General features: G+C 37.7%; 1 protein-coding gene across 2 annotated transcripts in view; it reads right to left on the bottom strand.

Moving 5' to 3' along the window:
* raptor (regulatory associated protein of MTOR complex 1) overlaps window positions 1–20,011 on the bottom strand; it is a 638,589-nt gene that overhangs the window by 158,806 nt on the left and 459,772 nt on the right. For both annotated transcript variants that reach the window (XM_090389485.1, XM_090389491.1), the window contains exon 23: window positions 6,629–6,740. In XM_090389485.1, coding sequence (XP_090245611.1) covers window positions 6,629–6,740 — 112 coding nt within the window. The remainder of the gene's footprint in view (window positions 1–6,628; window positions 6,741–20,011) is intronic.

Here is a 20,011-nt window from a genome sequence, read left to right as displayed (position 1 = left end):
GGCAGAAACCCTTTGGTAATCAGGGAAATGGATATCTTGCAAAATTTAAAATAAAGTAAAGCATTTAAAGCAAAGAATCATGGGAGGTGATCTTGGATGTGATCAGAGGTGGCATAAACCAGTTGGTTGCAGAAAAATGTTTATGATTCGGGGGCATACCACTTAGATGGCTTTGGGCTAACCACTGCCACCCGTGGTAGTGGTTAGATCAAATGGATATCTTGGGGGCACTGTGCACAGTAGTTCCATCTATCGCAGTGGCAGCATTACCAATTGAAATGCATGTAATGTAGGCGTTACAGTACCCATCTGTATTATTGGAGCAGTTGTATATTTCCATTAGGGGAAGAATCATAAACGTTTTTCTGTTTATGATTCGCCAGCGAGATCATACAAAGGATTATGGGAGGTGATCTTGGATGTGCTCAAAGAAAAATGTATATGATTCAGGGCATACCACTTAGGTGGCTTTGGGCAAACCATTGCCACCTATGGTAGAAACCTTTTGGTAAACAGAGAAATGGATATCTTGAGGCCAGTGATCTTGGATATGCTCAGCGCTGGCAAAAACCAGCTCTGAGAACATCCAAGATCATTACATTATATGCGCTTCAGCCTTACCAGTTGAAACGCATGTAATGTATGTATTACAGTATCCATCTGTATTACTGAAGCAGTTGTATATTTTAACCAGCTGAGCTGGTCAAGAATATTTGAATTGCACCCAGGGATTGAGCTGGATATCATCATTTTTCTCTTTCTTGGTGATTACTTTCTACTTCTAACTCTCTCTCTCTTTCAGTGTAACTCAGGAATTTTTTTTTGGCTGGTGCAACATAAGCCTCAGGCTTCCTTGCACCTTATGGCTAATAATAATAATTGGTCTCCAAATGGGAGATAACAGACTCGAAATTACATGTATGAGCAGAATCTTTTGCTTGTCATTGCTCATTTTCATTAAATTGCAGAATGCCTCATCGGACATCAAGTTTTTGCATTTCTTTGTAATTGCGATGAGTTGGCTGAGCGTGGCGAGCATTAGATCCTCATTCATCTGGTTGTTTGGATGATTGTAACAGTTTCGAAAGGGGTCTTCTTCTCGCAGTCACATTACAAGGCTATGCAGGTCATTACCGCATGCTTCGCTGAGGCCATCGTCGTCGCTGTCTTACATATTTCGATCGTTTTGCAAGTCCTATTCATACAATTTATGATCTAGTATGAGCTCTTCATTGTCATCATACACCTTAACATCTCATCTCTGACGGTATCTCTGTTTCCTCATTGCAAAATGGAATGTGAGCATTACCATCTTGCACGTGTACTCGTTGAGATCCTGAGCCAAGTCAGTTTCGATAGCGTATTATGTGTGGATACTGTCGTTTCTTGCAGATCCCTTAGACCTGCAGGTGATTTGCGACAAAGCATGACAGAGTAACATGATCCAACATAATAGTATGATTGTAACAATACAAATACTTGTATTGTTGCAATCATAATATTCAAGAAATGGCTACAATCAAATGAGTAATTAGGCTATTGGCCTAACCTCTTCCAAACACTGATTCATTAGACTAATCACTTGTGTATCCCAATTATGACTAATATTGATTTGGTAGAGTAAGTAGCGGGCGTGAGCATAACTTACATCGTTCATGATTTCAGTTCTAGATGTTCAAAATTTAGTAGGTGTCGTCAAAGATGTTTACACATAAAACATCTTTTGTGCACACAGGGTACACACGAGATTTTTTTTTTTTTTTTTTTTTTTGGCTGAGTCTAGATAAGCTTGCTTTCCTGAATTCCGAGCCTCTAATACTACTACTATTAACCCACTAAATAAGAATGGTGTAACAATTCATGATCCTGTTTTGTTGCTGACAAACTAAATAAATATTCTGCATCTACATTTGCAAATGAAGAAGTTTTTAGGAATGGAAATACCAGAAATACGTCAAGTTATAACTGGGTGCCAAATGGTTTTATTATAACTGAGAAGAAAATGGAAGAGAAATTACCGATGCTAAAAGTAAATAAGGCACCTGGGTGCTGATGGGATCTATCCAGTTAAATTAAAAGAAACGACAAAGAGGTAAGCAAACCCTTGGCCATAAATACGTGAGTATCCTTGGATCAAAGAGATTTTCCTACAGATTAGAGCTGTGCAAAATTGTTTCCTATTCACAGAGGTGGATCAAAGCTTGATGTGAGCAATTATAGACTTGTGCATTTGACTTCTGTTCCAGGAAAAATAATGGACTCACTAGTTAAAGAAGTAATGCCGGATTACCTTAACAGGAATGGAATTATACAGAAATCACAGCATGGTTTATTATTGTGGATATTGCTCTGTGTGACACAGAGCAAAACGGAAGACAGAATAAATAATGACAAGTTTAATACTAATTGTAAAACACACATATATTAAATATTAAATGAATACAAAAGCTTTTGGTTATTATGGTAATCTTCATCAGTCAAACTGACAGTTAAGAGTGTGGAACATGAGGACGTGTATTCCCAGTCATGTATATGAAACTGTGTGATGCAATAGTTAATTGTTTGATGTTGAAACCCGTGGCTGTGACATATGTGAACATTGCCAATGTTTGTCATTCATCAAAATGGTTGCTTCAATAATAGGGTGCATACGACATCCACTGCTTCTGTTGACGGATATTAGAGAATGTGATGTTCAACGACTCCAACCAGGTGCGTCACCGGCAGAGGTGAGTTGACCAGAAGTGTTCGACAATGGCCGAGTGTTCTATGTCCGCAAAGCAGATGGCTCTTTCATGTTCCAAAAGACATTTGCCAAGCCGTCTCCCAGTTTCCACGATGTAGCAGCTGGTGCAGTCAAGGCAAGAGATGCGGTAGACCAGACCACTTGGTAGTAAGGTGGGAACCAATGTTTTCACTCTAGAGATGAGGGATTGCAACTTTCTGCCTGGGAGCTGTATGCACTTTATCCCACGTGATTTTAGGACCCTAGAAACTTGTTGTGATAGGTTTGGGATAAAGGGGCTCGCAGTCATGTGTTTGTAGGTCACACCTATCAAGGGATAGCCACACCTCGCAAGATCTGCCTTGACTTTATCAATCTTGGTGCGCTTCTCATCTACAGAACTAGAGTGGGTCCAGGCATGGGTTAACAAGGTCCGTGCAGTGCCAAGAAGATGGCTGCGCAAGCGTGCTGACCGAAAGTTGGTAAATTGGCCAGCACACATTGGTTTACGGTAGATAAGGGTGTCTAAGTATGGTAGGGTATTGTCCGATTCTAGTTCGATGCTGAATTTTATGAAAGGCGACAGAGAATTTAAGTGGTCTAAGAGCCAGTTGCCCGAATCTCTGGGGATAACCACAAACATATCATCCATGTATTGACACCAAAAGGTGATGTGATCTGGTACATTTGTAAATGCACGACCCTCTAATTCTTCCATCGTGATATTTGCCGTGACTGAACTAACTGGGGAACCCATGGCTGTGCTGTGCACCTGTTGGTAAATGGAGTCATTGAGCATAATTGCACCACCTGTTAAGCAGTCTGAAGGCAGTGTAGATATTGTCTGGCATTAATTTGGTCCTGAAAGGAACTCTTGAATAACGACCAAACCCTTGTCAGCAGGACCGAACTAATGCCAGACGATATCTCCACTGCCCTCAGACTATGCTTAACAGGTGGTGCAATTATCTTCAATGACTCCACTTACCAACAGGTGCACAGCACAGCCATGGGTTCCCCAGTTAGTTCAGTCACGTCAAATATCGCAATGGAAGAATTAGAGGGTTGTGCATTTACAAATCTACCAGATCCCATCACCTTTTGGTGTCGATACGTGGATGATGTGTTTGTGGTTATCCCCAGAGATTCGGGCGACCAGCTCTTAGACCACCTTAATTCTCTGTCGCCTTTCATAAAACAAAATTCAGCATCGAACTAGAATAGGACAATACCTTACCATACTTAGACACCCTTGTCCAATGCGAGGGCATGTGTTTGAAGACAACTGTCTACTGTATACCAATGTGTGCTGGCCAATTTACCAACTTTCAGTCAGCACATGCGCACAGCCATCTTCTTAGCACTGCACGGACCTCGTTAACTGGTGCCTGGACCCACTCTAGTTCTGTAGATGCACCGAGATTGCTAAAGTCAAGGCGGATCTTGCGAGGTGTGGCTATCTCACCAGTATCCTTGACAGGTGTGATCTACAGACACATGACCAGGTAGTGACCAACAGGAACATCCAAGGTAATAACTCAACCGGGAGTGCCTTTATCCGATACTACCCAAACCCATCACAACAGGTTTCTAGGATCCTAAAATCACATGGGATAAAGTTCGTACAGCTCCCAGGCAGAAATTTGTGATCCCTCATCTCTAGAGTGAAAACACTGGTTCCCACCTTACTACAAAGTGGTCTAGCCTACATCTCTTGCCGTGACTGCACTAGCTGCTACATCGTGGAACCTGGGAGATGGCTCGGCAAACATCTTTCAGAACATGAATGATGTTTGCCGAGCCATCTACTATCTACAATCACGACATTGACCCACACTGCGATGTCGTGATTGTAGATAGGTCCCGCCACTACCGGTGATGCGCCTGGTTGGAGTCGTTGAACATCACATGCTCTAATACCTCAGTCAACAGAAACAGTGGATGTCTTGTGCACCCTATTATTGAAGCAACCATTTTGATGAATGACAAACGTCATTATGCACATACGTCACAGGCTTCAACATCAAACAATTAACTATTGCACCACGCAGTTTCATATACACGATGGCAGTACATGCCCTCATGTTCCACACTCTTAACTGACAGTTTGACTGACGAAGGTAACCATAATAACCAAAAGCTTTTGCATGCATTTAATATGTGTGCTTTACAATTAGTATTAAACTTGTCATTATTTATTCTGTCTTCCGTTTTGTGCTGTGTCACACAATAATCCACAATAATAATGAATACAGAGCGCACAGGCCTCTTTAATCACACAGCATGGTTTGTTGGGGGAATCCTGTCTAACCAATTTGATAAGCTACTATGGCACAATAACAAAGGAATTTGATGCAAATAATAATTTTGACATCATACAATTAGATTTCCGTAAAACTTCTGACATTCCTCATGAAGGAGTGCTGTACAAATTGCTTCAATTTGTACAGCAGAAGTTTTATTGAAGCAGGATGGCATTAGGGGCAAGTTACTGATATGGATGAAGGGATGATTGAGCAGTAGAAGATAGAATGTGGCTATAAATGGGCACTGCTCTTCTCGGACTAATGTTATTAGTGGAGTTCCTCAGAGTTCAGTGCTAACCCCCTGCTCTTACCGTTTACAGTATTTATTAACCATATTGATGAAGGCATATCAAGTTTATTGTCTAATTTTTCAAACATACTAAGGTTGGAAGGGTAGTTAATGACAGGAATCACGGTATACTACTCAAGCATACAACAATACTACGCAAGGCAATAAGACCTAGATAAATTGGGTAGATGGGTAGTTTTTTTTTTTTTTTTTTGATTTGGTAGTTGTTGGCGCATCGGCTTCTGTGGCCATATTGCACCTCCCAAGGTTTTTGCAGTACTTTGATCCAAGCCCGAGGCGGGAATCGAACCCGCGACCTTTGGGTTGCCGGGCAGGTACTTTACCCACTCGGCTAGCCCGGTCGGCTAGATGGGTAGTAGTAATCCCAGAATAACATACCAGAGAGGTAGTACTACGTTCAAGGTAATGGAGACTGAAAGAGAACTAGGGGTAATTGTATAATCTAACATGAAGTTCTCTGAGCAGTGAAGACAGGCAGCTAGAACAGCTATTGGGGTTTTGTCAAGGATATACATGAACTTTGCCATCAGGGATAAGGAGGTGATTATCCCAATGTATAAGGCAATCCTTAGGCTATGACTTGAGTACTGCATACAGGTCTGGAAGCCTCATTTTAAGAAAGATGTGGAATTCTTGGAATGGGGGCAGAGAAGAGCAGCCATATTAGTCAAGAACACGAAGGGGTATTCTAACCACAAAAGACATCAATTCTGTAAATTGAAGCACTGTTCAATTATTTAAATACCTGTTAGTATTGAGAATTCAGCCCAACTAAGCACCTCCAAGACCTGATTCAGGTGTTTTAAGACTTTAAATGGATCGAGTAAACTTAACGATAATGGTATTTTAGCCCATTCTTGGAATATGCACGTACACGCACACGCAACAAACTTAAATTGAAGAAGGATAGTTACAGGACAGATGTGGGCAAATTTGCTGTCAGCCAGAAAGTAACTGATTGCTGGAACAAATTACCGTCTGACGTTGTGGAAGTGGACAGCTTGAATGAATTTAAAGAATTAGACATATTATTAGAATGGATAGACATGAGACAGGGTAGCATTTTTTTTTGGCTGATTCTGTATAAGCTGCACCCTTGTATCATTGCCAGTACTACTGCTAATAATAGTGTCATTAGTAATAATTATTATTAATGCAATTATCAGGAAAACAAAGCAACAAAAAGGAAATCATAATTATTATTGTATTAAGTAAAAACAACTGTGGTGTGGAAACCATAATAAATTGTCAAAGCAAGTAAGTGATAAAAGTTTCATAAATTCATACCAATAGGAGTCTTTATCAGTGACAACAAGGGAAGGCTCATATGGATGGAACTTCAGGAGCGAAGGAACACTGGGATTTCTATTCATAAATATTTGCTCATCCAGTCGATTTTCTATTAAATACATAACATAAGTCAATAATTAACAAGAAAAAAAAAAAAAAATATATATATATATATATATATTTTTTTTTTTTTGTGTGTGTGTATATATATATATATATATATATACATATACATATACACACACACACACACATAAAAGTAACCCCTGTAAAGCACAGGGATTATGTTCCTACCAAAGTGTGCATAAGCGATTCCACGTTCAGTGGGAAATTGTTATGGAAAAATGGAGGTTAGGTTCTGAAACTTTTTATGTAGGAAATCAAAACCATAATCTGTGTTACAAATGGTACAATTTATTTTTAAAAGAAATAAAACAACTTCACTTTATAATTTAAAATGTATTGTAACTAAAAACATCATAAAATATATGGAAGTAATAATTTTCTATGCTAATTTTTGATGGAATGGGGGTTTTAAAAATGAACGGCAAGACTGACTTCCTCCATAATTTCTCATCTCTTGTTCCAATGATCCAACTGAGTGATAAGCAAGTTTGTACCCCTAACGGGCTGCTATATTAAAGTAAAGGGCTGCTATATTAAAAGAAAACTAAACACCAAAAAATATCAAAACTAAATTATGGAATCGAAATGAATTTCTATCTAAATTCATTGAGCTTCACAACTCTGTTATATACTATCAAAATAAAACTGCATGCTGAAAAAAAGTAGTAAAACAATGAAATAAAACTTTTAATTGACCATGACTTATCAACACATGAAGAAATGTTCAATTGATGAAACTGATAGCAGAAGATAAACATGAAGAAACGTTCAATTGATTAAACTACTAGCAGAAGGTAAACATGCTTTTGAAGCTGACTTACAAAATCCGTAATTTTTGTCTGTCCCAGTTTAGTCATGATCTTTTTCACGTCAATGTAAGAAACCATAATATCGTCAATGCCTCTCTTAATTTTTGTAATCCTATGAAAGTCAGGATCTTCTGGCATAATCTTCTCCTTCTGAACTCAGTTGATTTTAGAATCTCCAATATACCCTTGTTTGTTAGTTCAGATTTCTTCTGCTCAACAATTTCTTATTCTTCACAAAAAAATCTTTTATTTTGGAGTCCTGTAGTTCTTCTAATTCCTCATTTTTTAATTCCTCCTGATGGTAATGAATATGTTCTAAAATTTCTTCCTGCCCTATATCACTAAATCCTCACCTCCAATAACGTTTGAAAGTTTAATAATTTTCTCAACTTCTGTCTGAATAATATTGAGGTCTTGTGAAACTTTCTGTTTCAGGGAGTAGCTTTTTCCAATAGTTCTTCAAAGTTGACTTCTTCATTTCAGTCCATGACTGTTCATTTATTTAAATACCTATTAGTATTGTGAATTCAGCCCAACAGTGGTGCACATTTTTATCCGGAAATTTTTCAATTTTATCAACAAGATTTGCCAAACTTCTCCTTAGATAATAAAATTTAAAAGTCGAAATGATCCCTTTGTCCAGGGGGTGTAGAATTGATGTTGTGTTCGGAGTAAGAAACACAAGTTTTACATTTGGATTTCAATCGAGAAGTGACACTGGGTGACTTGGAGCAATGACAAGGAGCACCTTGAATGATAAATTCTTATTTTACAGATATCCTTCGACTTCAGGTGTGAAACAATGCTCTAATCAGTTACTAAACAGTGAGGCAGTCATCCATGTTTTCTAATCAATCGCCAGTAAACGGGAAGAGAGGATTTATTTTTGCCTTTCAAAGCCCTCGGGTTTTCTTAAGGATACACTAATAAAGGCTTGCATTTATGATCACCAGAAACATTACTACAAAATAGGAGAGCGATTCTGTCCTTTGACAATTTGAATCCAGGTGCAACTCGTTCTTCTTTGGATAAATCCTGTTAGGCATTTTTTTCTGATAGAGTCCAGTTTCAACACAGTTAAAAATCTGATCTGCTATGTATCCTCCCTCTTCTAGTACATCTTTCAATTCTGGTTAAAAATTTTCCACTGCCTCCACATCGGCAGAAGCAATCTTACCAACAACTTTAATATTGTGCTGATTTGCTCTTTTTTTAAAATATATCGAACCATCCCTTGGATGCACTTAATCTTGATTCACCATTTGCACTAGCAGTGTGAGACTCCATATGATAATAAATACGTTGGGCCTTGCACCTGATCATATTAAAATTTGACAGGCACATTTCTATTTCTTTGGTAACATTCAATAACTGTTACATTTTTTCAATAAACGTATCACGTTGACTAACAAAAGTGGATTTTGCACTTGCACAATTTGTTGCCAACCTAATGCTTGCTTTAATTTGTCCTCACATTTTAATTGTTTGTATCGATGATTCATTGCATTCATATTTTTTAGCTAAAGATGCATACGTTCTTCTTTGCTCAATTTTACCAAAAATAATCATTTTCTCATGCAATGACAATTTTTCTGGATTATTTCTTCCCAGAATCACTTTCAGATGTAAAGGCATACTTTGAAGACATTACATTGGGTTACTATTGAAAAAAATACATAAATTCACTCAATGACAAAACACACAAAATGAAGTCACTTTTCACTCAACTCAACTCACACTGACATTGCCACTAACCAAAACACAAGCTGACTAGGGGGTCGTTCAAGTATTATGTCACGCTGTTTCTGAGTTGAAATATACATAAAAAAAAATATATTGTAATAAAAAAGTAGGTAGAATGTAGGGAGGCTAAATATTGACTGAGCACAAAACTGGAAAGTGCCACAAAAAACAGCTGCCTCTGGTAACAAAGTTGCTTAGAATGAAATAGATGACACTATAAATTCAATCGTGCTAAAGTAACTACATACTATGTAATAAAGCAGCACAGCTGAGTCATATACACCATGCTAGTGGAACCTTCAGCCGTGCATGGCACGATTCATGTCACATGGACTTCTACCGCATAAGAGTGAATACGCGCTCGGCGGGGGTCACTTGTGAGTGTGTGTGTGTGTGTATTTTTATTTTTTTTTACTATAACGATTAAATAAAAAGGAGGAGAATGAAATAAGGAAAAATTGTTTATGGACAGAGGCCACTGACAGACAAAAGGAATCGAATAACCACAATAGTATAACATGTAAGCAAAAGTAGCAGATATAAAAAAAGAGAAAAAAATTAAAAATATATATATAAGCTTCAGAGAAAAGAAAATAAATGTAAAAAAAACCCCAAAAAACTCAATATAGAATTAAATAAACACTAATATACAAAATTATAGTATATTGCACAACCCTGGCATTATCTTCAAGCGGGATTTACTGATGTGGGATTTACTCAAAGATATAAATACTGTCGGGGTAAAGGGAAGGGTTTTTGCTTTCGTAAAGGTGACTATGATGGTCTGAAACAGTTTTTAAAGTCCATACAGTAGGACCAACTGATGATGTTACAAAAATCAAATTCTAAATGGGAAGCATTCAAGGAAGTAATCTTGAAAGCTACAAGGCATTTGTCCCAACTAATAAATACTGTTCAATACTGGCCTAAATGGATGTCAGATGAACTAATGAGACTTGTCGCAGAGAATAAAAATGCATGGGATCAGTGGCAGATTCTGGGTAGGGGGCAATGGAACACATCCCCCCCTGTCATTTTCAGAGAATATACACCAATCATTTCAATTCCCTTTAGCCAAAAAAAAAAAAAAATTTTTTTCCCCATTATTAACATAGGATTTTATCTATTTTTGCATTGTGGCTCAGCTATTTTAAACTAACTACAGTTGGTAACACTGATGTGGATGTGATCCCAATTCTAGATCAAGGCGTAACGCAGTTTGGATGTGCGTAATGTTTACTTCAAAGTAATTCAGACTTTAGCTGTGTGCCAGTGTCCGCCAGTCACATAATTGTCATAATTGTTTTGTTCTGTGCATTATTTTGTGCCTTGTTTGTACACAAACAAGGCACAAAATGGTGCCCCTCCTGTCATATCTTTCTGGATCTGCCACTGCATGGGATGCATATAAATCATCAGGTGACACAGAAGCCTATGGTAGATATAAACTGGTGTGTAATCAAGTCACAAAGGAGGTTAAGCAGGTGAATGAAGATTACGAGAAATCTTTGGCAAAGGATGCAAGTAAACTCTAGAAGGAAGGGGATGAATCAGATTGGTCCACTAGATATCGATGGTTCCACTGTTGAGGACCTGCTCAGGTAGCTGAAAAACTGAATGAGTATTTTGAATCTACATTCACACACGAGGAGTTATTCAGAGAGGGAAAGGCCATAAGTTTATCAAACTCTAGCAGGGAGCTAAATGATTTTGTAATAACTGAGAGCAAAGTGGAGGGAAAATTGTTGAAGTTAAACGTAAGGAAGGCACCTGGGGTGGATGGGATCTATCCAGTTATATTAAAGGAGGGAGCAAAGGAAGTAAGCAAACCCTTAGCCATAATTATGGGAGCTTCCTTAGACTCATGGGAGGTCCCAATGGACTGGAGATGTGCAAATGTGACCCCAATTCACAAAGGGGGATCAAAGGATTAAACAAGTAATTACAGACCTGTTACTTTAACTTCTATTCTGGGGGAAATTAATGCAGGCAATGGTTAAAGAAACACTGAAGGATCATTTAGAAAAGACTGCAGTTATAGTTCAGACACAGCATGGGTTTTTTAAGGGGAAGTCTTGTCTGACAATTTGACTGGATACTACAATGAGGTCACAAAGGAATTGGATACAAAAATTAATTTTGATATCACATACTTGGATTTCAGGGATGTTTTTGATATGTTGCACATGGAAACTACTGTACAAGTTGTAGCAGTGTAGCATTAAAGGCAAGTTGCTGCTATGGATAAAGGGATGGTTCAGTGGGAGAAGACAGAGTGGTAATCAATGGACACAAAAGGCATGGGGGCAATTGTAAATGACAGCACATCAGATATGAAGTTTTTGAATAGTGCAGACAGTCTGCAAGAATAGCTGAAGATGTCTTGTCAATGATATACAGGAATGTTTCTAGCAGGGATAAGGGGTAATTATCCCTAGTATAAGGCAATGGTCAGGCCACACCTCTGTATACAGGTCTGGAGGCCTCATTTTAAGGAAGGATCTAGAGATGCTCAAATGAGTACAGAGAAGGGCAATGAGATTGGTGAATGAAACAAAGGGTTGCTGTCACAAAGAAAGACTTAGTTCTGCAAACTGCAGTGTCTGGAGACTAGGCACCTGCAAGGTGATCTGATTGAAATTTTATTGTATTTTTGATTAGTTAAGGTATTAATTTGTGTTTTACAAATAGATTAAATAGCATTCATTAGCTTATTTTTTAAATTCAGCTAGTGATTTTGTAAGTTACAACTTGCTACTCATAGCTCTATGATGTCATTGTTTTGGCAGGAATATCGTAGCAAAAATAGTGCAGAAAAATAGTGGAGTTAAATTGTAATTAATAAGTACAGCAGGCCATCGTTATAATGTGGTTCATTTTACGCTGAATCGCTATAACACTGTTCTTATATTATAACCTGTATCTGACTATAACGCTGTCACAAATCACTATAATGTTCTTTTACAGATTGCATTTTTGGAATATTTAACGAAATCTTTTTATTTGATGGAGTCAATAGCTTGAAAAAGAATACACAAAATAGCATTAAAATGTTTCTCACGGCAACTTGAAAAATTTTCCCACGTTCAGTGAAATTTTCTCGCACGCTATTTTAATTGCATTACAGTGACTTGTTACGTAGTTCCAAGATCAACATTTTAAAAAACGATCAAGTATATTGCTTGTAATATTTGTGTTATATGCATTTATCCGAAGTCTAGTCATCACTCAGTACAGTATTAGACATCGTGCATAACGGACAGTTTACTCGAACACTGTATTATTAATTAATGCAACCAACGCAGTTACATTTTCGAAGAGTTAATAATGGCGGATAAGAATGAAAAAGCAACAATGTCTGGATGCAGTACAAAGACTATAAAAGTAAGAAAAAAAACTGAATTTGAAAATTAAATTAGACATTTTGAAGCGAGGCAATTCCGGTTAATGACATAATTTAGGACTGGCAAATTTAACTGTAAGAACAATTATAAAAAATAAAGAATTAATTTTAGCAGCGGGAAAGAGAGCTGTTCCATCGCAAGCAACTAGGCTATTACGATTGAAATGGTGAGACTAACTAATTTTATCAAAGATAATATCCAATGTAGAATTCAGTTAAGTTAAATGTTATAAAAAAGAGAAAAAAAAAAAAAAAAAAAAGAGAGAGAGCGAGACATTAGTCTATATGATGATTTGAAAAAAAATCACCAAAAAAAATTAAAAAAATATGTTGAACCATTTAAAACTAGTAAGGGCTGGTTGAATAGATTTAAAATCCAGGGAGGAGCTGCAAATGCAGATCAAGGAGCCAAACTTTCAAAAAAGAAGTTGTTAAAACCTCTTTTAGTTTACCAGGAAGAGGACCAAAGTACAACCTAAAATCGACCCAGTTTTCATGATTAAATTCATCAATTAAATTAAATCAATTAAAACCAATTAAATTCATGATTTTAATTGGAATTTTAAGTTTAATTTTGATACATAAGTAGTTACCACATAATTATATACAGGCAGTTCTCGATTTTACGAGTTAATTCGTTCCTGGCAAACGCTCGTAAAGCGGGAATTTATTTCCCATAGACAAAGTTAAAAATAGGGGTTACATTCTCAACAATGAAATTAGTTAGCTAATTCAGTTTATGTTTAAACAATAATTGATTTATCGAAAGAAATGAAAATTAAAAGAGAAGATTATCTTAGAAACAAACGCCTCTTGAAATATTTCTAAAGAAGATGACTCCTTATGCAACAAACCAACGAGTGCCGAGCCAATAATAAGTGATCAACGAGCATGCATTTAGTCGATGATGAAGAAGAATAAACACTCTAACATTTGTAAGTGGTAAACAATTTCTCTATTATTATATTTTGCTTGATTTTAGAGGCTATGTTTTCATTTCTTCAATAAATCAATCATTGTTTAAACATAAACTAATTAGCTAACTAATTTCATTGTTGAGAAAGTAACCCCTATTTTTAACCTTATGTCTATGGGAAATAAATTCCCGCTTTATGAGCACGCGCTAGGAACAAATTAACTTGTAGAGTCGAGAACTACCAGCATTTTAAATGACATTTGTGCATCTTTTCACTACCGTTTATTATTGATTAGGAAATATCCTATGGCTCCGATCGCAACTCACAAATACATGTTACCTTATGGGAATGTGGCACTCGCTTAGCACGGATTCACTTGGCACTCTGTTTTTCCAGAACGAATTATCAGGGGGTCACCTGTATTTTGAAAGATTTAAACACTTCTTTTGGGCATATATCTTTTGTATTTAGCTAAGGATATAACTAATTTAACATTGTGATCATACAGTATAGCGTATATCTCGAACTTGACAGCTAAGGCATAACGTAAAACTACATAGCGGAATATGTATTATTGCATTAACTTTGTATAGTCAAGTATATATAATATAATATATTTGAAGATTAAATGCACAAGGCATAATATGATATGGGTTTAAATTAACTATATAATATCCGTCATTTTCAGAAGAATGAAGAAAAATAGTTATATATTTTTAATTAGTTCAATTAAAAACGTCATCTGGAGACAGTGGTGAAGTAGCCGAAGTGGCACATAAGAAAAGAAAACACGTATGTTATTGTACTGTACCTTTATTGCTGCTTCCCTTAATATAAATGGATAGTTCTCATCCACCACAGGGAACTTTTTTTTATGATTATCTTCAAAAATTTTTCTTTCACTTTCTTCTCGGCTATCAAAAAATCATTTAGCTCCCTGTTGATAAACTTCTGGTATCCCCTTCCTTAAAGAATTCCTTGTGTGAATGTACATGCAAAATACCTCTCCAGTTTGTCAGCAACATGAGCAGGATCATCAACGGTTAAAACACTGATATATAGTCGACCAATGTGATTCATCCCCTTCCTTTCAGTGTTAGTGTTTGCTTTTTTCCTGTGCAATCTTTGCCAGAGACTTCTCATAATCTGCCTCAGCTTGCCTACACCCTTTGTGATTTGATTGCTGATTAGTTTATATCTTCCATAGGCTTCTGTCAAACCTGATAATATTTATATGCATCCCATACATTTTTATTCTATGCCATGAATATTATCAGTTCATCTGACATTCATTCAGATGTAAGATTTAGTATAAAAAGCCTAGCAGCTTCTATGGTTACTTACTTAAATGCTTCCCATTTATAATTTGCTGTTGGTAACATCCTTAGTTGGTCCCACTGTACAGAATTTAATAACTGTCAGGACCGCTGAAGTGACCTATATGAAAGCAAAAGTCTACCCCTTTGCCCTGGATGGTAATTATATCTTTAAATAAATATTACATAAATACACTATGATCATTGCTATCTAGTAGTTCTTTCATCTCCAGATTCTTATTGTATGAAGACTCACTGCTGATAATCAGGTCAAGAGTACTGTCTTCTCTCATTGTCTCTCTAACATGCTGCTGTAGAAAACAGTCATCCAATAAATCCACAAAAGTTTTGATAGTGTGAGTGATTAACCCTCAAGTTCTAATCATATCTGGAAAGTTAAAATCTCTCATTATAAGACATTATGATTTACTGGCCTACTATATTTCTTAGCATTAGTAGAGGCATATGATGCAAGAAAGCAAGCTTATTCAGCATCAGCCAAAAAAAAAAAAAAAAAAAAAACAACCACTACTCCCATTTCACCCCTCCGTTCGTTCGAAATACCTGTCCAGCTGAGCCTTAAATTTATTTAGGCTATCAACTTCAACAACAAGCGATGGGAGTCTATTCCACAGACCAACTGCCCGCTGGCTAAAGGCAAATTTCTGCACATCTATCCAACATCCGTCCTTCCTCAATTTGAATTTATGCCCTCTCAGGTGATTATTCTGAGCAAGAGGAAGAATCCCATCGGCATTGAGCATGCTCAAGCCATTCAAAGCCTTATACACCTCTATCAGATCATCTCGCCGATGCCTAGTCTCCAGGCTCTGTAATTTGCAAAACTTAAGCCTTTCTTCGTAAGAGCAACCCTTTGTTCCATTCACTAATCTTGTTGCCCTTCTCTGTACTCGTTCGAGCAGCTCTACATCCTTCTTGAAATGAGGCCTCCAGACCTGTATACAGTACTCAAGGTGTGGCCTGACCAATGCCTTATACAAGGGAATAATCACATCCTTATCCCTGCTAGAAAAATTCCTGTATATCATTGACAAAACACCATGAGCTACTCTTGCAGCTCGTCTGCACTGCTCAGAGAACTTCATATCTGCCTGCACAATTACCCCCAGGTCCTTTTCATTCTCTACCACTGTCAGCGTAGTACCACAGAGTTGATACGTTGATCTGGGGTTACTGTTTCCCATATGTAGTACTTTACATTTGTCAATGTTAAACTTCATTTTCCACCTCTCAGCCCATCTGCTCAACCTTTCCAGATCCTGTTGCAGCAGCATAGTATCAGCAGTGTCCTTGCCAACCTTGGTATCGTCTGCAAACTTGGACATTAAGCCTGATACACCATCATCAATATCATTTATAAATACAGAAAACAACAATGGACCCAACACTGAACCCTGAGGAACTCCACTAATAACATTAGTCCATGTTGAGCAGTGTCCATTGATTACCACTCTCTGTCTTCTGCCACTCAACCATCCCTTTATCCATAGCAGCAATTTGCCTCCAATGCCACACTTCTCCAATTTGTGCAGCAGTCTTCCATGCGCAACAGTATCAAAAGCCTTTCTAAGATCCAAATATATAATATCAAAGTTATTCCCTGCATCCAGTTCTTTTGTGACTACATCATAGTATCCAATCAAATTGGTCAGACAAGACCTGCCCTTAACAAAACCATGCTGTGTCTGAGCTATAACTGAATTCTTGTCCAGATGATCCTGCAGTGCTTCTTTAACCAGTGCCTCCATTAATTTTCCTGGAACCGAAGTTAAACTAACAGGTCTATAATTACTTGTGTCAGCCTTTGATCCTCCTTTGTGAATTGGGGTTACATTTGCACATCTCCAGTCCATGGGTACCTCCCCTGAGTCCAAAGAAGCTCTCATAATTATGGCTAGGGGTTTGCTTACTTCCTTTGCTGCCTCCTTTAATATAACTGGATAGATCCCATCCACCCCTGGTGCCTTTTTTATGTTTATCCTCAGCAATTTCTCCTCCACTTTCCTCTCAGTTATTAGAAAATAATCTAGCTCACTGCCAATGTTTACTTCACCTACGACATTCCCCTTCCTGAATAACTCCTCATGTGTGAATGTAGATGCAAAATACTCATTTAGATTGTTAGCCACCTGAGCAGGATCCTCAACTGTTGAACCATCAACATCCAGTGGACCAATCTGATTCATCCCTTTCCTTCTTGAGTTTAAATAGGTAAAGAACTCTTTTCTGTTTTTCTTTGCGTCCTTTGCCAAGGATTTCTCATAATCTGCCTTTGCCTGCCTAATCTCCTTTGTGACTTGGTTACAGACCAACTTATATCTATCATAGGCTTCCATGTCACCCATTAATTTGTATGTATCCCATGCATTTTTCTTCTCTGCCATATGTCTTATTAGTTCATCTGACAACCATTTAGGCCTGAACCTTGAACAATATTTCTTGGTTGGTATGTAAAGCCTGGTAGCTTCCAAGATTAGTTCCTTGAATGCTTCCCATTTTGAATTTGCTGTTGGTAACATCATCAGTTGGTCCCACTGTATAGAATTTAAATACTGTCTCAGACCATCAGTCGCCTTTACGAAAGCAAAAACCCTTCCCTTTGCCTCTGATGGTAGTTACCTCCTTGAGTAAATCCCACTTCAGCACACTGTGATCACTGCCACCCAGTGGTTCCTTTATCTGCAGATTCCTAATGCATGAAGAATCACTACTGATAATCAGATCAAGAGTATTACTCCCTCTAGTTGCCTCCCGAACATGCTGGTGTAGAAAACAATCATCCAATAAATCCACAAAAGCCCTGCTAGTGTGTGAGTGACCAACCCACAAATTCCAGTCAATATCTGGGAAATTAAAATCCCCCATTATAAGACTCTCTGATTTACTGGCCCATTCTATTTCCCTGTACAGTATCTTATTATACTCATGAGAGTCATTAGGCCTATAGCACACTCCTACTCTCAATTTTGATTTACCTATGCTTATGTCACACCAAACTGACTCGACACTGCCCTGTCCATCAATGTCGACTGGCTTCACTTCCTTGGATTTTATGTGTTTTTTAACTAATAGCATAACCCCTCCTCCCCTCCTGTCCTGTCTATCCTTTCTATACACATTGTACTCCCCAAATTCCAGTTCTGCATTCCTTATATCTGTGTGACACCACGTCTCTGATATCCCAACAATATCTGCCTTTGATGTTTTGAGCAATACCTCAAATTCATCAAATTTATTTACTAAACTCCTAGCACTGGTGTACACGCAAGTATACCTGCACTTGTTTCTATTCTTAGCTACCCTAACACAACCCATGTGTTTACTTGTATCACAATGACTTCCAGCAGTCTCTGAAATATCCTGCATCTTGTTTTTCAGACTTCTGCTCATTCCAATAGAAGCAGTGCAAGAATCTCTTTCACCTCTGCCAGTGGCTACTGTTAATCCATTAGTCTTTGTCTCCCCCCAAGCTAGCAGTTTTCCGACCCACCTAACACTGCCTTGATAGCATCAGTAAATATTCTTGCACCCTTTCTATTTAAGTGTATCCCACCCCTGTAGAAGCAATCTCTCCTGTTAACAAGTACATTCCAGGCTGAAAAAAATTCTACCCCTTGAGCCTTGCACAATCTTTCCAGGGCCGAATTGATCAACAAGGCTCTCATCATATACTCCCTCCTATCGTGTCTGGGCAGAATTGAAGACACTTTCAAATTTAACCCTACTTCACGGCTTTTTTTCAACAGTGACCTGTACTTGTTAAGTAATTCCGCTGGTCTCCTACTCTTAATGTCATTAGTGCCAATGTGTACAACTATATCACCTTTTGTGCCCTTAAAAGATGATATCTGCTCTACAACGTCATCAACCCTTGCCCCTGGCAGACATACCCTGGTCCTGTTCCACCTATCCTTTTTACAAAGCATGTTCCCCGTTTCCCTGACAATAGCGTCACCAACAACTACTAGTTCCTGTGGGACCAGCGCATTCTGCCTTGGGGGCTGCCTCTGTGTTGCAAGATGACCAAGTGCAAGCTCTGGCGTTGATGTGGGCAGCTGAGAGCTTGATGGGCCCCTCAATTTATTTCCTTCGAGGGCATCCACCCTGTCCTTCAAGGTCTCATATAGGCCCATAACAACACCGAGTTGTCGCCAAATTTCCTTGCACTCCTTGCATCGTGCACACATCCCCCATGGCAGTATCATGTCCCGTACCCGATTGCTCCGCAAACATCAAGCAAACAGTGCATCTTAAAAGGCTGTGATTCAGAGGGCAACTGCCCCCCTCAGTTCTCCCCTGAGTCACAGCACTCCCATTAGCTTGAGCCTTTTGCTTTGCTGCTCTGGTCAGAGTCATGATTTCGATTTAAATGTCAGTAAAATTACAATTTCAGAACAAAATTAAAACCTTAAACTTGTATCTTAACACAGTTATAACGCTATATTTATTTTTCAGTATCGAGTGTTATCTACGAGTTCCCTTTATATAACTTCCGTATCAAGTATGTATTAATTATTTGTTACGTTTGTACTCTAAGTCGTTATATATATATATAGTTAAAAGAACAATTTAATTGACAATGAAGTTTAACAAGATTAATAGATCTACTGATTAATTGACAATATTATATTATGCACTATACTATATAAAGCTAATGCTATCGAATTCCGGATATGCTGTATCGCGTTTCAGTAACGAGTATTATCTACGAAGTCCCTTTATATAACTTCCGTATCAAGTTATGTAGTAATTATTTATTTTTACTAATTATTTATGTTCCGTAACCTAAGTGGTTATATGTATAGTTAAAAGTACAATTTAATTGCCAATGAAGTTCGACAAGATTAATAGATTTACTGATTAATTTTCACGTAACAATGGCGGCTGTTTATGAACGGTAAACACGTGTATTTGATACCCTTTCCGATACTAAGTAATACCTACAAATCTCTATCTAAGTTACTTTAACTTTAAGTACCGTAAATAGGAATATAAAGCTACTCTAGAAATAAGTTAATATGTCAATTTACGCTAATAAAGCAGAA

The sequence above is a fragment of the Mastigoproctus giganteus genome, chromosome 2 (genome assembly GCF_048544385.1).
Source record: "Mastigoproctus giganteus isolate SK-2022 chromosome 2, ASM4854438v1, whole genome shotgun sequence".
Lineage (NCBI taxonomy): Eukaryota > Metazoa > Arthropoda > Arachnida > Uropygi > Thelyphonidae > Mastigoproctus > Mastigoproctus giganteus.
This window is presented reverse-complemented; position numbering and strand designations above follow the sequence as displayed.